The sequence below is a fragment of the Leiobunum rupestre genome, chromosome 1 (assembly GCF_980474605.1).
Source record: "Leiobunum rupestre chromosome 1, qqLeiRupe1.1.hap1, whole genome shotgun sequence".
In the NCBI taxonomy this organism is placed as follows: domain Eukaryota; kingdom Metazoa; phylum Arthropoda; class Arachnida; order Opiliones; family Sclerosomatidae; genus Leiobunum; species Leiobunum rupestre.
Genome location: NC_143384.1, coordinates 48,738,240 through 48,758,182, shown reverse-complemented (window position 1 = coordinate 48,758,182; position 19,943 = coordinate 48,738,240). Strand labels below are relative to the sequence as shown.

The following is a 19,943-nucleotide window of genomic DNA, read 5'->3' as shown; positions in this document are numbered from 1 at the left end:
ACTTGCATACCGATTGTGGCTCCATCTCGACGCTGGTCAAAATTTTCCCCTAGCTTTAGCTGTGTTACTAGTGGCGCCTCTATCCGCGGGTCAAAATATTACCCCAGCTTTTACAGTGCTACAGAGGTGTTAACAGGTTATTCCTAGGAACACGCCTGTCTAGTGAGCGAATCGTCTTTGCGGTCGAGCCTGGCATTGACCATATTTCGCAAAAGTGGTGAAATCGAAAACCCGCAGAATTTTCCAGGAAGCGAGAAGAGCAAGGTCGTTTTCTTGTTGTGGCTATCGTCGCGTTTACTGGAACCCCTTCTGAGCTTGTATCCGAGCGTCGGATTCCGAGCATTGACGTGCATGCCCGCTGGGGTATTTCCCGAAATTCCCTCAAGCCCCTTTCTTTTCTTTCAATTGTTCATTAAACTTTCTCTCCATTTCCGCTCCCTTCGCCTCCCGAATCTATCTGTTTATGGTCTACTATCTTTTTGAGTAAACGAATTTATTTTTATTGATTTTTCCCCCCGAAAAACTTTACTTGGCAATAAAAACATAAAGAAATTTCAAATATGTGGCCTCTTAAATATAAATATGTGGCCCCTCCCAGAAATGCAGGGGGGCTAAAGCCCACTTCAGCCCACCCTTAGCGCCGCTACTGCGGGCTGCCCACTTAAAAAAAAACACACACTCCCGGGAAAAGTGTGAGTGGGACCATAGATTTAGAAATGAGACTGAGGGAGCTGGGGACTCGCAATAGGCGCTTAAATAAATCACCCTCCCAGGAAATCGCCAAGAACTTCTTTTCAAACATAATGATGATGGAAAACTAATAGCGTCTGCTTTACCCACCACCTATTTTGGTTTGAATGGCAATCCAAAGGGCGTAGCGATAGTTTTCGGTGGCGAATAGTAGCTTAACTTGTGGAGTTTCCAGTCCTTAGACACATTATGATTTATATTGTCATTATAAGCTTCTCGCTTTGACCGGTACGTGGCTCAAGGAAACTGATGAATTTACTCGATTTTTATGCATGAAAAGTAAAAATTTGGATAGATTAGTCTTAAATCGAAGAAAACTGGCATCCTTGTTAGGAATGCATTTTAAGAGAAGCATCCCTTCGAAAACTAAAATTTAAATTTGGTTAAAGCACGGCCAACTTATATCCACTTTTACTTGCAGTCTCGCACTAGAAGGCCCCCCAGCTTTATTTTCCTATGTTAACCAAGGTTGGTAAAATACTGCGTATAATGCATGTTAACGACCGTATGAGGAAAAGCCGATTTACGCGGGAAAATTCCGCTTGGTGCGCTGAAAGCCGGGACAACCCTTCTAATCATTAGAGTGGGAGGAAATTTTAGACATCAAATGTGGAAGCCCTGAAGCCCTGATCAAAGGCCTGATTGTTAGTTAAAGAATTTCAATGTTTTGAATGGTGAATATATAATTGTTTTCTTCCTAAGGTATGATATTTTTATCATTTATCATTTGTTATTTTTTAAGTACTAGAAATCTTAAAACATTCGGCGTATGGTTTGAAACGTTTGATCTAACAATTGGGATGATTAAAAAATGTATTGAAAGGTGATGAAATTTTGGCCGGAATACTAATAATGATAAAAATTGTCAGGCCTATAATAAAGCATTGAAGTGCTTCATGTCACTCTTACTATTACCTTTACCTCTTGCAAGATTTTATGGTAAGGGGAAACCCTTTAACCAGTGGAGAGCAAATTTGCAGACAAATGCAGGAGTTATATTAATTTTCACCCAGTTTAAAAAACTGGGATTGAAACCAGTTCCTCTAGCTGATAGTGCTAATCACTCACCACCCCACAATAAATATTGAACATTAGTTTTCTTTATCTTATTTCCATGTGTTAATGCCATGTAACTATAACTAGTCAAAGCCCCGTACTACTGTCAGAAACAATGAATTATAAAGAAATTAAATGAATAGAAATTCTAACTTTGGATACGTAAGGGATACACATTTCGATTAATGTTATGACATAAGCCTCATGTTTGAAATATTTTTTAAAACAAGTTCAGCAACACTCATTAAGAGTTGCTTGACAAAAATACTTCTCTTTATAGGCCAAGTTGAGTCTTGATCCTCTCGAACAACAATGCTTGAGCCTCAGAATCTTTTAATTGACCTTGAAAAAATCAGTATTTTAGAAACTGCGATTAACTGCACGCTTGAACCATTCGATGATCTGGAAATTGAAAAAATCACCGATCTCGAACACAACAAATTCATTATCATCATCACCAGAAAGAACCACATCTATTATCCTAGAAATCCAGAACGAGCTAGAGAAGATAATATCTCTAATAATGAATGGAGCGAGTTGAACTGCGTCTTGAAACCCATCAGAGTTGTTATTTCGGGCACTAATCTTAAAGCGAGTTTACAAGTGTTCGGCGTAGAAATTGACTACGTTAACCCAGTCTTGAAATTTGTTGAAACTGATATTAAAACTGAACCTGGTGAAGATCATAGCGCAGTTCTTACTGGAGTATGGCAGGTGTCAGCAGATTTGATAAATAATTTGCTGAAGAAATTAACGAAGTATGGTCAGTTTCGCATTTGTGATGGTTTCACGGAGGATGAACTGATGATAAATGAAAATAGCGTAGACTGCGAAAACATTTTGCCATCAGCTCTTGTTATAATCAGTTGCCCGTTTTTTCGTCTAGAATCCCCAAAATGCACGAAACTCATTCCCCATACAAAGTGTAAAAATACTAATATTTGTTTACACTGCAAGAACTTTTTAAAATCCCACCTTCACGTAAAGAAAAGAACTAAGAAAATGAGTGCTTTAAGTGATTTAGACTTGGATGATATTTCAGACAATGAAGAAAAGCCTAAACGCTTAAAGAAAAGTGTTACTCAAAATGATTCAGATAAGAATTCTAGCAAAAAACTAGCTAGTATGGTGAAATTAGAAAGGCTTATTGAAAATGCTTTGGCTGATGATGATTAACTTTATATATTGTACAAAAGCTCTGTGTGAGAGATTTTCTTAATTAATAAAAGTTATTGTTCATTTAACACCAGTAATGACAATAAGCTAAATTTTTCTATTAAATGAATAATCACTACCTGAGTTGCAAAACCAAGTAAATTGACTTCTGCTTCTTCCCTTTATCTGGAGTACACCGACTTCTGCATCTTCCCTTTATCTGGAGTAAATTGACTTGTGCATCTTCCCTTTATTTGGAGTAAATTGACTTGTGCATCTTCCCTTTATTTGGAGTAAATTTATTTCTGAATCTTCCCTTTATCTCGAGTTTTTTCGAAAAAGACCATCGCAACTTTCATTTATACCAAAAATATAATGCCAATATAGTTTAAAAGTTAGTTTTTTTTTCCCCAGTTATTGCTTAATAATAATAATAAAAATACTATTTTTTCAGCTGAAAGGGAGTTTAAATGTGTTTTGAAAATTGGGGGTGTATAGTAACTGTGGGGGCTAGGCACCAACAATAAAGTCCAGCTCTATTGGGTTCCTGGTCATCGGGTTTCTATGGTAATGAGAAGGCCGATGTCTTAGTCAAGAAGGGAGCAGAGGCTGGGTTCTTTGGTCCTGAACCTGCCGTTCCTATCCCCTCTAGCATAGTGGGTGGCCTTATCTCTAATTCTATGACTGACCGTCAATTCAAGCTTTGGCTTGAGATGGATGGCCAAAGGCAGGCTAAAAGAGTTTATCTCGGGTCCCTCTAGGCAGAGAGCTAAGGAATTGCTCCTGCTCTTCAAATCTAATATTAGGTTGGTTGTTGGCCTACTAACCGGTCACTGCCTTCTTAACAGACATCTTTACTTGATTGGAATCAATGATGATCCAATCTGTAGGGCTTGTCAGGTTGAGGAGGAAACCTCCTCTCATGTGCTTTGTAGGTGTGATTATTACGCGGCCCAAAGATTAGAGCCTCTTGGTATGCATCAGCTGGAAACCTCTGTTTTCCATAACATGCCGGCCAAGAGGATTCTCCGTTTTGTGTTGGATATCGGCCTTTTTGGGTCATAAGGTTTCGGGTTGCACAATGGACCACTGGTCGAAGTGCACGAATGGGCATGTCTTTAGCCCTTCTCCCCTTTCATTAATAATAATTACTGTGGGGGCATTTATTAAATTCCTATTTCACACTCACGTCGTCAGTCCAATCTGCAATAATATGAAATTATTTGATCCACCATTGAACATCCAATATTGTATTCCCTTTAAGTAATTTATTCCTGGATTTAAACTGAAGTAGGAAAATGTAAATCGCTAATAGTAGCTTCGTTTAACTTAACAGCAGAGATTAAATACAGAGTGCAACAATAATGAACTGATAAAAATCCAAATTGAATGGTCTAAAATTCAAAAAAAGATTTCTTTGAAAATCTTATGCGTCTGCTATTTCTGTTGTGTAATGTGAAACTATTTGCTTTGCAGATTCTGTTGTAAATTAAAGAATTTTAGTATGCCAGATGTGTTCTGCTATTTAAACTTGTTACGCATAGTTTAAGTATGTAGCTTAGTTAAATTATGAATGAGTAGACATTATGCCCCACTGCTCTGTATCGCCATTGTATTGTCTAAGATGAATCCATAATAGCTAGTTCATTACCAGATTTTGCACCTTCAATTGTGTATCTCCAGGAAATTTATGGTTTTTCAAGTGGTAATTCAGAATTTCACAATTTGTTTAAAGAAGATGTAATATCTGTCCTTAAAGTATATATAATTATTTAATTTGCTATAGCTTTCTAATTTAAGGAATATTGCAGGGTTCAAGTATGTGACAGTCCTTGTTTTAAAATTTAATTCCCTTAGTCAATCCTATCACTGTTGTCCAAGCTAGAACTGCAAGGCTATAATTATTTCTTTTAATGCAATTAGCGAGTTCCAATAATATAATCCTACTAAACTTTTGTGACTCCGGTTCTTAAAATAAAAGTAGAGGGTTTGAAAACCTTTAAAGTAATAACTAAAAAATTACTATTTGAGAAATAGAAAAAATCTAGCAATATTGATATAAATATTTAAAAAAATTAAAGTTGGAATATGAAATGAATGACGTTAGTGTTATTTAATATAAGCCTAATTTCTTGGCCAAGTGTCTTAACTTCACTTCATTTTAAACCAAGTTAATTTTATTTTCAGACAAAGTTAATTTGCTCCAACAAAGATGACTGAAATAAATCAAGCTCCTGCTTCAAAAAAGTTGGAAGTTTTAAATTCCAACGATGAGACTTGCATGACATATTGTATGAACGGAGAAGATCATACTTTAGGCAATGCGTTGCGTTATATGATAATGAAAAACCCTAAAGTGAAATTTTGTGGTTATGCAATTCCCCATCCATCTGAAAATAAAATTAACTTAAGGATTCAGACATCTAGAGAGCCAGCTCTCTGCGTTTTACAGGACGGACTAGAGACACTACATGACGCATGTTCACATATTTTAGATACTTTTAAAGTGGCAGTTATTAAATATAATAAAATGGATAAAACTAATGTTGATGAAGAAATGGATACCTAATGGTCTGTTTTGTGTACTTGTTTTCACAAATAAACTTTACTAAAGTCAGTCATTGTCTTAATAAAATTGAACCTCAGTAAATAATTTATTCAGTGGGACATTCTCACATTTGGGTAATAATTACTTGTTACTTGATTGACAGTTATAGTGACAGAGTAGACTATGGCTTACCTTGAAATTTGAGAAGTCCAAAACTCCCCCAAGAATTTATTTAAATGAGGAAAGCTCTCATTGCATCAACTTCTATGGAAAGAATGCTGTACATGCGTCCGTGGATGCTCATGAAGCGGGGGTCTTCAATTGAAGTAGTATGCGGGTGGGGACTCCAAGAAAGGAAGAGTGGGTACGGAGATGTAAGAGCCGAGCGTGAACAAAAAAGTATTGACAAAAAAATCTGTTAATAACTGTTCCCAAGGTTTGACAATAGAGAAAGCAGTTGCAGACATTGGGCCTAACGAATGACGTACGTTGCCGTTTCGCGCGTTAAAACTTTGGAGGAAATAAATTTAACCCGGGTTTTAATGTTGCGCGCCTTTTAAAAATAAAAAAAAGCGGGTTAGCTGCCAAAAAACAACAACTTGTGAAACTTAAATTCCTTTGGGACGCTACAACATAAACCAAGTTTCGTGTTAAAAGATTTACAACAAACGCAATACAAAAATAATTTCCATATCTATTGTATTCTTTATATTTTTTTACGTAATAAATAAGCCACGAATTATTTTCACCACTTTCATTCCTCTCATTGCATATGCCTCTAATTTACATAAACCAGTGCATTTGCCGCTCGCTCCGCTCAAGTTTTTGTTGAAAATACCGTTTTTGGTTTTTGCAACGTCCTAGTTATACTTAAGAAGAATGTTGAGGCCAGTTTTAGCTACCAATCTTCCTCGACCCCTAACAGTAAACTCCTTACCCCAATAAAACCCAACTTGGCCATGTATTTCATTATTTCCCTAAAACGTACATCTCCCAACTTGATTGAAGCACACAGGCAGGGAAAAGTTAGACCATGATGTCCTTGTGTGAAACCAACATAGTCATTTCCCTTAAGTATAAATAAATCCATTCTTAATACCACTAAGCAAATCAAAGAATTTAAAATTAGCAAATTCATTTGGTAGCAAAAATTTCTGAGACATGGCCTCAGGCAGCTTCAAAGATTCAAAGACTATTCGCGACCGAGACAAGTCTAGGTGGTGTATTGGCACTAGCTTTTCCGAGGTAGCCCCTATGATCTATCATCTGCTACAAACAAATTAAAAAATCATAACTTTTTCCTAAATGAACTAGCAAATAATGCAAAAATTATATTAAAATGCCAGTATCATTATTTATAAAGTCAAATTTACGAATAACGATGAGGAAAAACTATTAGCGTCTGCTTTAGCTGCTACCTATCTTGGTTTGAATGGCGATCCAAAGAGGGTGTAGCGATAGTTTTCGGTCGCGAATAGTAGCATAATTTGTGGAGTTGTCATTGTTTGAAAAATAATAAACAAAACTATAAATATTGGCTTTTGTTACTGTGTTGACAGCAAAAAAATTACCGTGGGAAATAATTTATTTGTGAGGGTAAGATATAAAAACAAACTGGATCTTAGAAAAGAAAAATCAGTCTATCAGCACTCGAAATACTGAATGACTCTTTTCTGTGCTCCACTATAATATTATTATAGTTTAAATACTTTGTTGATACCCCAATGTTTATTTTTAATAAGTTTATGTCTAAATGTGTATTTCTAACAGACCATGAATTCCCTGGAATCAGTTGAACAATTTCTTAACCTATCAATTCAAGATAATGAAAATGATATAGAGTACATCCTGACCATAATCACCAGTCTGTGTCATTTGGTATTTGAGAGATATAGAAGAATATTACAACTTCAACGAAGACTTTTGTGCAATTTAAGCTTGTATTTATACGAGAAAAGGAGAAATGAGAGAACTGCAGTACCTTTTTCACTACCGGTAACTAACTTTCATTTCTAATTTGTTGTTCACTGATAAGTGTTACTAGAAGTGTATAATTTACCTCTTACAAAGAGAAGTTTTCATTTACTTACCCTACTAATGTAATTTCCTCTCAACCCCTTCACCAGTGGGGAGAGAACTTGCAACCCCTACGCAGAAGGAGTAGTTCCGAGTTTTCACCCAGTGCCACAAGCTGGGATCGAACCCGGCTCCTCTTGCTGCGAGGCGAAAGTGCTACCACTCCGCCACCCCACCTTATCTTTATCCTCTCTCCTGTGCTCTCTTTTTACTTCGCCGCAAGCTCTCATTGAATAATATGGGGTTCTTGCACACTTTTGGGTCTTATGTTGCTTTAGATAATATCTAATTAATTTTGTTTATATTACATTTTTTGTGAATTCAGTTATTTTAGTTCCTTTAATTGGTATTTCATTCTGACTTTATTCTACTGTCCCGTTACACTCTTTGATATTAATTTTTCTGTTCATTGAACCAATTTAATATTATGGGCAGACATTTTTTCATTTTTACTTTGCACATTAAAATACCACCTCATTGGAACATGTGGTATTATTTTAATGTTTTAAATATAACTAAATTTTTTACCCTTTTATTATATTTATATTTCTAATTATCTAGATTCTACCAAATTCAAGGAAACTGTCTGTACTTACAAATATTTTAAATTCCGATGAAGAAGTACAAAAACATTTACGGATTTCCCGAAATGTTTTTGAAAAACTTCAGGTGCACTTAATTTGTGTTAATGCAAAATTAAATGAAGAAGAACTAATGGTATTCCTACTATGGTTATCTAAAGCTTGTAATGACCAAGAAACACTCATTGTATGCCAACTTGAGGAAAGTGTACTTGTTACCATTGTGGAAAAAGCTTTGAAATCTTTTTTAAGATTAGTGCCGAAAATAATAAAATTACCAGCTGATAAATTATATCTACAAGATATTGGAACCAACTTTGCTGCAGCAGCTGGACATACAGCATTTGCATCTGTAGTTGGTTCGATTGACTCTTGGTGCATAAATTTAAATAACGATTATCAAGTAATGAATGAATGTACTGTAACTCAAGCTGCAAATTCAGATGAAATTGTGTTACAGTTAGTGAGTAGCGATTTGTACCTTCAAGCTGTGTGCGATCATCAGGGTTTGTTTTTAGACATTTATGTCAGCCGCTCTCGAAACTCGAGAAGTCTTGATATATTCAGATCAAGCCCAATATATCGTAATCATTTGTATCCTCCTAAAGGCTATAGTCTTATTGCACCATCAAGTTTCCCTTGTTTATTGTACCCAATCACTTTATTAACACCTTACCCAGTTCCGATGAATTTTGCTTCAGAAGCTCAATATAACTGTTATCATTCACGTCTTCAAAATATTTCATCGAAAACATTTAATAGACTTTGTAAACGTTGGGTAGAAACATTTTCTAGACCTCTTAATCTATCGGAACTTATGGCATCAAATGTGGTAAAAGCATGTGCAGTTATACATAACTTATGTTTATTAGAAAATGATGGTGGTTTAGATAATGAAAATATACCTGCTCAATTAACATACGACAATGGTACGCCAGAGTATGAAGAAAATGAAGTGGACAGTGAAGATCTGAGAAACTCAATAGCTACACAATTGCCAGCTCCACTAATTGTTCCAATAACATTGTAATACTTATCATTTTCTGTATATTATGCATTCTATTTCCTGGGTTTAAAAATGTAATTTGAAAAATCAAGTTTTGAGAAAATAGGAATTAAATGTTAAACATTTTTCATACATTTTTATCTTTTGTATTTTTGATGAAATACATTACAAAATGTTAATAAGAGTTGCAATAATATTATAGTCATAATTTTTTAATTCAGATAACAATAAACACTCAATTTTATTAATTAATTGTAGACGATAAAGACTAGTCTCCTTTCCACACAATCATTAGTAATTACTGGCAGCATCAACAGTGCTTTTAAAGCAATGTGTATGTTGGGGTTTATTGGAATTAAATGGTTTTTAAGTATATATTTTAAAACACGTTTGGGTCGTCTGCTGGTGAAAGTAAATTGCTTATAAATACCAACTCTTCAGACAGCTGTATACCATCATCATGATCTTCAAAATATTTCAAAACGTCTTCTTTCTTCCAAGTTTTTAGTTTGAATATTGAAATTCAAAATTTTTCGTTATAGTTTGATAACTGATCAAAAAAAATTATAGATTTTTTATAGCAATATCCAACAAAGAACAATAAACATCTACTTAAGTTTTTAATTTTCCATCTTCAACAGTTGTCATTTCCTTCATACTGGAAATGTGGCTCATGTTTTCTAATTCTTTCTTCTTCAAATTTTAGCTCTAAACTAATTCACAAGCGATAATAAAAAGGTAATTGTTATATTCTTTTTAACTTCTGAGTTTTTTCAATTGAATGAGCATAGACTTAATTGTTACTGCTGCTATAGTTTTGGAAATTTTCAGACTTTGCATATTAAGAGACTAATGCAGAAAAGAAATATACATTGCCTGAACTGTACAAAAAAATTAATCATATCTATAATTTATAACTAGATTTAATGAATGGCAAGAACAGGAAACGAAAATAGCCTTCGCGTTTATGTTCAAAATTTGCTTCTGAAGTCCATTATCTTTGCCTTTATATTGGCACCATTCTCGTACACCCGGCCTATACAGCTCTTGAAGTCTGTTCCTAATTTGTATATTTCTTCCAAATATTTTTTGCCAAGCCCAGATCCAGTTGAAGAATTTCAATAAATGTTCTTCTACCAGATGGGCATTTTGTGAATCGTTGTTTACAAATCTAAAAACTAATATCAGCTGCTTGAGGGTGGTATCCATTATAATCGAAAATAATTCTGCTTTTTGGCAATATTGATTATTTTGTTTGTGTTTTTTTAAAGCTATTAAAAGAACACCTTTGTTGGATAAAATCCAAGGAAATCAATATATTAACTAATAAAAGTTAATATATTGATTTCCTTGGATTTTATCCAACAAAGGTGTTCTTATATAACAGTCATATAAGCTTAACATTTGGCAAATTTCAAGAAAACTCCAATGTTCCTTTGTTATAAAACACTTGGAAATTCTTCTTGAATTAATTTTTCAAGAATGTCATGCCAATATTTTTATTTTTTTTTGAAAGGCATTCATAATCTACATCAGTGGTTTGATTGTTTTGTTTCTATTCCAAACCTTTTACAACATAAGATGAGACATTTTTCTCGTGAGTATTGATAGTCTGCCTTGTATTTTTCTAATCATGATATCCTCTCACAAACTTTCTATTTAACGTAGAATATAATTTACAACAAAAACGAAATAATTTATCACTTGAAATAGAGTAGAAAAACAATATCCTTTTGAAATGTTCTCCGTTTGATAATATTAATTCAACATATATTTGATTGAAAATTGTCTGTCAACGCTAGTGTTGTCTACAGGAAATAAAAAGTCATTTGGAATTTCTATTGGCCCTTTTTCAATAATAAGTTGCTTTATTTTATCAGTCGAAACATTTCGCCATTTCGCTGGATAAAAATCTATTCACAAAACGTCTAATTTGATGCCAGTCTAAGTTTCATATGTTGAATTTTGAGATATGTTATTACCATTAATAGTGCCAACCTCAGTTTGACATTTGACTTCATCAGTTTGGTAAAGTTCGTCATAAGAATTTTAGTGGTTTCTTATTTTTACTTCTTTTAGGTATCAAAAATGTTGATAGTGAATTTTTAAAGAATTTGTTTTTATTCTCTTATTTTTTATATTGCGCTCCAGATCTAGTTTTTTACCTAGACAGTCACTCATATTGGTACAAAATGATTTATTCAAAACATAAGTTTTTTTTGGACTGACCTTTATTCAAAGTCTTAAAGAAACTAACCCTTGTCTACGTGTTCCTTGCATTACCATATAGAGATTTCTCAAGGTATCTATATGATTTCTAAGTGCCTCAATAGACAAATATATTACTATTCTAATGTATAAAAGATGATAAGGCGCCCTAGTAATAATCAGGAATGTAAATGAATGAAATTAAAATAAAAATTTGTAAAAAAAAATAATCATCATTTTGTGTACTCAAAATTCCGGTCTAAAAATATTTTTAAAAAGCAGATCTTAGATATAAATCTGTCAGAATAATTTCATTTACTGTAATAGGTATCCAAAAAGTGTAGATGCATTTTTTAAAGAAGGGTATACTATATTCAATTCAAAACTTAAGACTAGATTAAATCTACCCATGAGCATCATGAATTTATTAATTTTAACCACAAATGTAGAACTTTAGGTTATCTGACTGGCATGATCCTGGTACTACAAGAGGCTGAACTTACTAAAATGTGATGTTACTGCTTAAGAAACCACCATTGGTAAATGCCATCATTGATTTCACATCTTCTCATGTAACAAAAGGTGTCATAATTTGACTAGTTGGTAACTTTAACCTTAAAGAGATAGTGCCAACTCAGATTAATTTAAAATTTTGTTCTTTGGCTTACACGTTATGATAGATTTTTAAGTCCTGAATCAGAATATATATACAAATTAGCACTTTCAATTAGTAATTAGTTTTATATTTTAATGTAAAATAATGGTATTTCAATAGCCGCACAAAACTTCACAGATTGTTGACGTCATGAGGTTGGCCGATTTCGGCGCGCTCGAGCGGCGGGGAATTTAAAGTAGTCTTTTTCTACTATCGCGTAGAGGATTTGTAAGCGCGATTTTTTACTTTCTTCTCGCGGACCACGCAGTTCGAGATTCTCGAATCACGACTTCACGAGCTGGCTACGTGTAAAAATATTATTTTCAAAGTAGAAATTGAAGAAAAAATCGATAACAAGTTATTGTTTATAAATTATACCATTATTTCTTATACGTAGTCATTATAACAATATTTATATTCTACGGAAAGATGCCACCGAAAGCACCGAAGACCGTGGGCGCCTCAGTGTATTGTGCAGTTCCTTCCTGCAGTAATAATAACAACAAAAGTGGCTTATCTTTCCATTACTTTCCATCGAATGAGGGTCTTAAAGCGTGCGAAAGCGGGAAACTCGGATCAAAAGAAAGCGATGGGAGTAAAATTTCCTCCTGTAATCCCCTAAAAATTCTATTTCCAGCTCGCTCTAGTAGCAACCAATAAACATCAACCTATCTATGACGTAGACAATATGTGATAAAAAAAGTTACGCTATCTTTCTATTTTAAAATTTGGAATTAATCGTGAATATTTATATTTATACCAAATGTTTTATAGCTATATTTTTCTTTACTATATTTTTAAATAATTGATGAAAAAACTTCATATACGTAGAAAATTCTGACACTATCTCTTTAAAATAATTAACTATATTGAGACGACTTTTAGCAGTGCTCCCAATTCCTCACATGCCAAAGAGTAAGCCCCTTCCCTTCTCATTGGTTCCTTAAAACTGGTGACATGTTTGCTTCCCCCTATCGTGCAAAGTGAAAATTCAATCATGTTGCCTGCAGATAGTTTCAACATAGTCATCTTACGAACTATAAATAAATACATTCTTGATGAAATAATTCAAATTCCCACCAATTTTTTCATTTTATCAGTAATTGGCTTTTTTGAAAGACTCAAGTCGGGATTCTTGGCTCCACGGGCTCGGAGCCTCACAAATATAAAATAAACCATTATTCTACATATGTTACTACCAAAATTACCAGTGACTGTATGTACATTGACCAGGATCAAACATTAAAATACTTAAGCTATTTTTTTCTTATGGTCGAACTATCAAGAGTACTTAAAATATTAAATGGACCGAAGGTTTAGATCGAAATATAAGTTCTGACGGTTTACATGTTCAAGCCCTCCCTTGCACATTGATTTGCCTGTACTAAGTTTTCACCCATCCTCAATGATCCCCGAGCTTTACATAGTCTGACCCCTGTTGATGAGTTTCTGGCTGTACAAAGTGGTGTAGCAAGCTGGGGTGGTTGCGGCATGGGTGAAACTATACATTTCTGTACTGTGAGGGATGGGATAAATGTATTTATAAAGGAGTCCCCCATGTGATCAATATTATTATTTATTTTAATATTTATTTATTTATTTCACAACTTTGATATTAAAAACTATAAAAAATTTATTAACAATATTTACATTATTCTTATTTTTTACATCGTATCTTTTTCACATTTATCACTCGATTGTAGATGAATTATTCCTGAACTTGAAAGTGTAGCTACATGGTTTTGTTCCATTACAGCTTTATTTTCCACAACAGTAACTAACCGATCTAAGATGGACAGAACATTGTTACTAAACTGAACAAATGTATCTTCATGTTGTTGCAAAGCTTCAGTTTGCTGTTTGATTAAAGCTAGTAAAGGGTCAGTCATTTCCGCTTTTCTTTTCTTTGTAGGGATAATAATATCATCTTCGTCATCTTCAGGTAAAGGTGATGATGATGCACTAGCTTGTTGGGTAAGTGAAGGGTTTAAGTTTGAAGAGTTAACAATATTGTCCGGTTGAATCACACAGGCATCCAACATCTCAAAATACGGCCAATCAATTGTAACTTCTTTATTATTCTCCAAAGACTGAACTCGTTTGCATTCCTTAAATAAAACTTTTTTTTTAGTTATAGTTGACAAAAATTTAAATCCTAGTAACTCAAATTATGAGATACTCGTTGTACCGAGGGTCTAACATAAAATCTTTCCCCGACTTACACCATCAAGCATGTTTGCCAGAATTTTATCAACAGCTCCCAGCAATGTAAATTAAAACTACTTGCATAACACAAAATATATTTGACTTTGACAGTGATTTTATGGAAGCAATTATTCCGACATATTTTGAAAATGATAAAGTGATTTTGTTCAATTTGAGATTTTCAGAACCTTGTGCTATTTTTCATTTATTAAAAACCTGGTAAAAATCCATGTCTTTTCAATCTAGAGGTAGCCAATATGATTGATGAGAAGTGATGATAGCAGGAGAAAATACGGGAAGTAGCTATTTGTAACTTTGGCGCAGGAGGATGAAATCACCAAAGAAACCAGACTTTCATAGCGTTTTCCATTGGGAACCTCCGAGTGTGATCCGGATTTGTTGAATGACGTCACTGCTCTCTGTAGGAGGCGCTCAGAGGATTCGCCCTGGTAGCTCTAAATGCAATACGAAACGTTTTCAGAGCACTCTTTTGTTTCCCTCCGACTCTTGAGTTGGGGCAGCTGGAGCACTCCGGGAGGGGGTACCTTGGTCAATGGAAGACGATCCTCCCTCTCGGAGTTGCCCCTTTTTTCCTAATGGAATACGATTTTGATTTTGGAGCACTCCGGGAGTGCTCGGAGGTTCCCAATGGAAAACGCTATCAGTTAAGACAATATTATGCAACTTTGAAATAGATCGATTATCAGAAAAAGGCCAACAGTTGGTTACTGAGGTAACTGAAATGTATCAGGAAATATTAGTTATAAAGTATACCTTGTATTTTTGTAACAAGTTATTCCATTTTTTTCTTGCTTGATCTGTTGTAATCTCTACAGTCAATCCCAACTCCTCAATAATTTCTCTGTAAATTATCATATAATGAACTATTTAGTGTATGGCAGGGAGATGAAGAAAAGCTTAAAGCTGCTGAATTTTGTTAAATCTCTCCAGGAGCCACCAAATGTAAGGAACTTCTCACCATGCCATAATGCTCAAAATGGCCAAACAAATATGCTCATGGGTTCAATCCCCATACGTTCCACAAAATTTAATGAAACTTTTACTATGTATATTGGTCGATACCAAAAGTGACATAATTCCCAAAAATGTATCAATCGGACCTATTTCTTAATGAATGTTACTAGCGAAATACAAGCTGGGAGGGGAGAAGGGAAAGTATGCCTTGGGGAGAGAAGGAAGTTAAAACCAATAAATACCACCTCGTAGTGAGGAACTAAGTAGCACTGGTCAAAGTTAGTGTATTTTTTTATTTTTTCGTCGTTCTGTGGAGATGCTATCGCAATCTACCTACGATATAATACCATAGACTAAAAAATGATACAGAAAAGCGACAATAAATAATAATAATAAGCTTTATTTCAGGATATTCCTATCAGTTAGATACTGGTTTACATAGGAGTCCATGTTATTAATTTAAATTAAATCTAAAATCCAAAACCAAAGAATGGATAAATAAAATACTACAATTTTGTCACCAATTTTCAATTATATATTTTTTGAGGTCTTTTATAAAAATATTAAAAAAGTTCTGACTTTTTAGCACTGCTTCTAGTGAGTTCCATAACCTTATACCATTTACTCTTATGCTAAAATGGTCCTTTATGTGGTCGATCTCGAGTCGAGCATTCATTAAACCTTTAGTATACGAAAGTACAGGGATTGTCACACTTTTGGTAATTATGTCACTTTTGCCGATACTGTATTAGAAAAATATTTTCAGAAAAACATTTAAAAATAAGAAAATTCTCGCTTAACTAACTAATGATATTTTATTTAATTTGCCGCGCCACCTACGCCAGATTTCAGAAGCTAGATCATACCTTTTTTTAGACTGGGGGTTACGAGTGTAAACAAATAAAAAACTAACGATATTCGATTTGTTATCGAAAATATGTATCAAGAAAAATGAAAAGAAGCATTCGCATATGCTCTTGCAATCTCTTTTTCATGAAAAATTAGGATTAAGTGGTATAACAGTGTGCTGAACCATCTTTTACAATAATTTTATCATATACACTACTGTTATGATAGATAACTTTGTTAATATCGGTGCATCCCTAAATATAGCTAAATAATCTTGAACTACTTGTTAGTGATTCATTACATTGTGGAGCATTGCTCTGCCTGCGACCAACTAACATTTACTCTTAAATGACCACATTAACCACCTTGTTTCAGGGGGCCATGTTGGAATCTCAGCCTATTTCACAAGAAACAGCTCACTAGAAAAACCTATATTTCTTGCTACTGTAGCGTGCGCTCGTAGAGTTGTAAAAGTAAGAGACAGTGACGCAAAAGCCACATTTAAAAGAACTTGTCAAAACAGATCAAGGAGTCTCAGGTTCTAATTATCACAAAATTTCAACCACATTGGCCTCTATCGTAGGAATGATCCGATACTTCTGATAAAAAAAACTACGCCACTAAAAACTTACTGATATGCTTTTTTGCTGGAACATCGCTTTGACATTCCGAATCTGTGACTTTTTGCACATCTAAGGGCGATGAATCGTTTGGTTAGATCTTCAGACCCTACACCAATGGAAACAAAACATTTTAGTGACAGCGCTTTAGTCATGTTTCTAGAATCTTACGCTAGATAACACAACATCTCAGTTAGGGTAGCACCTAGATAGAGGTTGGGTGTACAAGCTTATTTAGTGTAGGGAGCTGTTGGCTCAAGTGGCATTAATAGCCTCCTCTATATTTGTAACCTGGCCTCAGTGGTGTGGCTAATGTCTTCCCCTGCTCTTGAGGGAAATATTACGAAGTTTGGTGTCGAGTTCTTCTACATAGCAATTAAGCAGACTACCTCTGGTTTTATGATGATTAATTGTATTTGGTTTGTGAAAGAGTTCAGAAATATAGTCTGGAACCAAATTATTAAATATTAAGTACATAAAGACCGTAAGATGTAGATATCGCTGGTGATCGAGAGAAAGAATTGATAATTGGTTACGGGCCGTAGTAGCGGAAGATCGTTGAGACTGACCCCCTCGGGTGAGGAATTTAACACAATGTTTTTTTCTACCAGAGGTGTATTGAAAACCTAACCACTGACGACCGCAACAACCACCTCAAGCTTGATCCGCCCCTTCCCCAACATGCCATGAACGATCTTGTCCAAGTTTGGAACATTTGGTCAGGCAAATTGGCCATCAACCCCTTGACCCTATTTCAGTTTGACTCTCTACGCCATACCCAGGGTCATTATGCAAAAATAACCAAACCCCGCATCATAATGAAACTTGGACAGTGCCACTTTTAATTCAACTTCATCTCTAACTGGAATTATCTCCCTAGAAAAACATTAGTGTACTACGCGCTAGACGTTTCTGCAACCTCTATTATCAACCCTTTATCAATTCTAAATTTTTTATTCTATGTATTAATTTTTCCTGCATTTTATTACCATTTTTCAACATTTTTTCTATCCTGTATGACTGCCTACAAGTTTATTTAGCTTAGCAGTCCTTCCATGTAATTAAATAAATGACATACTTCTCTCAAAAGAAATCTTTTATACGTTTCTGATAAGACCAAGCAAGTCAAATGGCAAGTATTGAAGTACTGTTATTAGCATCACCCTAGCCAGCTACAATTGTATTATTTTAATTAGGGATTACAATTTGGAAAGACATTGGTTTAAAAAACTGGATTAGATTATTTGAAGTGCACAACCATTGAAATTCTCACATTTAAATTCCATGCTGAATTCCATATCCAAGTTTCCAATTTTAAATTAATTCTGTCGACTTACTAGGCGTCTAAGAATCGTCTTGCGTAGTTGCCTTCAAAAACCACGGCCAACTTCGATCACGCGCTATAGCGGCCGGCCCAATGGTTTCAAATCCCATCAAGAATGTATTGAAGTTACTAAGAATATTGGACTACAGGATTTAGATTCCCATCCTCGCAGCCTTTGTAGCTTAAATTCGTCTGCTTTCCAATTCAAGTTTGCTATATGGTATAACCTTGAATGCGCCTTAAATGCAGACGAACTTTCTCCACAAAAGCTGTGAGGATGGTACCAGGGGTTAATGCTATGCTCAAATATTCTTAGTAACTTCAATACATTCTTGATCCCATGTAAATTCTCCTGCAAAGACAACAGAGTGTATTCAAAGATAATTTAAACTCGTACCCTAGATTTGAATACTGAGAGCTTTCCCATTGACGGTTTTGTTACGAAGTGTTTACCCTTTTCCGGCACGTGACCTCAGAAAAATTGGGCTCCATCGGTTGCGGTAAGCCCATAGAAATCAGATAACAAACTAGAACGATTTTTGAAATTTTGTCGCGGGTTCCGATTAGAACTTTTAAAAAACCCTGCCTTTGGTCCATGCTTTTCGTTTGGCTGGCAACGAAAGTTACGCCATCGGTGCCAAACTGGTGAACTAACACTAAACACTCTATTTCGTCTAAAATTAAATGGCCGACTATAGCTCGACGCTAACGCGGTTTTTTTTTACATCTTTAAAGTAACTTATGTTTAATTAAAGTTGAAGAATGGCTCAAAACTGCGTAATCAAATCGTGTAAGAGTACATACTCAAAAGAAAACATCTTTTCACAGGTTAGTGTTAGAAATAGTTTTCTTTTTACCATAATTTCCAATCGCTAAGAACGCACTAGAAAACGCGTTTCTTTCAAATCATAGAAAGATTGATTTTTAAATAAAAAATGAAGAATTGTTCAAAATTCCGTAATTAAATATTTAAGGAGTAATTACTCAAACAAAAACATATCTTTTCACAGGTTACTGTTAGAAATAGTTGTTTTACGAGCAATGGTTATGGGGAAAACCGGTGCACAGAAATGGTTTATCGCGAATATCTACGTTAGTATTGTATGTACGGCTATAAACCCAAGTATGAACATTAGGGTCCGGCTACTTCCTACAAAAAATGTTCTATGAAAATTTTACATACGAGCAATCGTTGTGTCGTAATCACGGTTTTAACTTAGTACCTGAAACGCGTCTTACAATTTTGCGCCTTCGTTGACTTAAAACGCATCCGCCGCTCTTCATGTAACCGCGTTTAAAATTTACCACCCAGCTAACTCTTGTTATTTTTGCAATAAATCGCTTGAAAATGAAGCTATTGTGAAGGATGTGTGAGACAAAATGATGAGAAAGTCGGAATAATGGGTCACTTCAATTTAAGTTCATATTGACTGCCGTAAGGAATAAATCCAAAAGACCAGTATCAACAAATGTTTGAAAAGAAAACACGACACCGATGAGACTGTTCGACATGTAGAACGCGAGCGAATCAACCTACCAAATGATATAAGAAATATTCAACATACAAATTTTCCCGTTTATATGAACTTAAATGTAATATAAAATCGTCTTGAAAAACCGTTTATTGCTTTATAACATTCAAAAATAATATTAAAATTATTAACATTAATAATATAATAAGTTTGCGTTGTCAACGCGCGTATTTTGAAACGGAAAAACCCGATTACTATTGTTAAATCTTAGATTAATAATATGATATTTTTAATACGAAACAAATAACGAAATACGTGTAATTTTTGGCGTTAAATAAGCTTAAAACGTATTTCGTTATTTGTTTCTTATTACAAGGAGCGTTCGCCATCATTTAACTAAGATTTAACGATAGTAATCGCGTTTTTCCGTTTCAAAATACGCAGTAGCTTAAACCGAGGCTTA

The 19,943-nt window shown here is 34.5% G+C and overlaps 3 protein-coding genes across 6 annotated transcripts; 2 read left to right on the top strand and 1 right to left on the bottom strand.

The window, feature by feature from the left end:
• The first annotated feature begins 1,345 nt into the window (after positions 1-1,345).
• Polr1D (RNA polymerases I and III subunit AC2 l(2)37Cg) lies at positions 1,346-5,578 on the top strand. Of its 2 annotated transcripts, none has more exons than XM_090170489.1 (2): positions 1,346-1,452; positions 5,149-5,578. In XM_090170489.1, the coding sequence occupies exon 2, from the start codon at positions 5,174-5,176 to the stop codon at positions 5,528-5,530; it is 357 nt and encodes a 118-aa protein (XP_090026615.1). In that variant the 5' UTR covers positions 1,346-1,452; positions 5,149-5,173; the 3' UTR covers positions 5,531-5,578. The 2 variants fall into 2 exon arrangements, with proteins under 2 accessions (XP_090026615.1, XP_090026614.1); XM_090170488.1 differs by lacking the exon at positions 5,149-5,578 and adding an exon at positions 2,087-3,081 and having other exon boundaries at positions 1,347-1,452.
• Positions 5,579-5,745: 167 nt separating this feature from the next.
• LOC149963145 (uncharacterized) lies at positions 5,746-9,438 on the top strand. Its single transcript, XM_090164748.1, has 3 exons — positions 5,746-5,883; positions 7,280-7,504; positions 8,147-9,438. Exons 1-3 carry the CDS (start codon positions 5,746-5,748, stop codon positions 9,194-9,196), a joined length of 1,413 nt encoding a protein of 470 aa, XP_090020874.1. The 3' UTR covers positions 9,197-9,438.
• Positions 9,439-13,684: 4,246 nt separating this feature from the next.
• On the bottom strand, positions 13,685-18,104 carry LOC149963144 (uncharacterized). 3 transcript variants are annotated; one of them, XM_090170487.1, is made up of 4 exons: positions 18,022-18,104; positions 16,697-16,793; positions 15,015-15,102; positions 13,685-14,143 (listed from the first exon to the last, which is right to left on the bottom strand). In XM_090170487.1, the coding sequence occupies exons 2-4, from the start codon at positions 16,729-16,731 to the stop codon at positions 13,700-13,702; spliced, it is 567 nt and encodes a 188-aa protein (XP_090026613.1). In that variant the 5' UTR covers positions 16,732-16,793; positions 18,022-18,104; the 3' UTR covers positions 13,685-13,699. The 3 variants fall into 3 exon arrangements, with proteins under 3 accessions (XP_090026613.1, XP_090026611.1, XP_090026612.1); XM_090170485.1 differs by having other exon boundaries at positions 17,958-18,086; XM_090170486.1 differs by lacking the exon at positions 18,022-18,104 and adding an exon at positions 17,674-17,756.
• Positions 18,105-19,943: the final 1,839 nt, after the last annotated feature.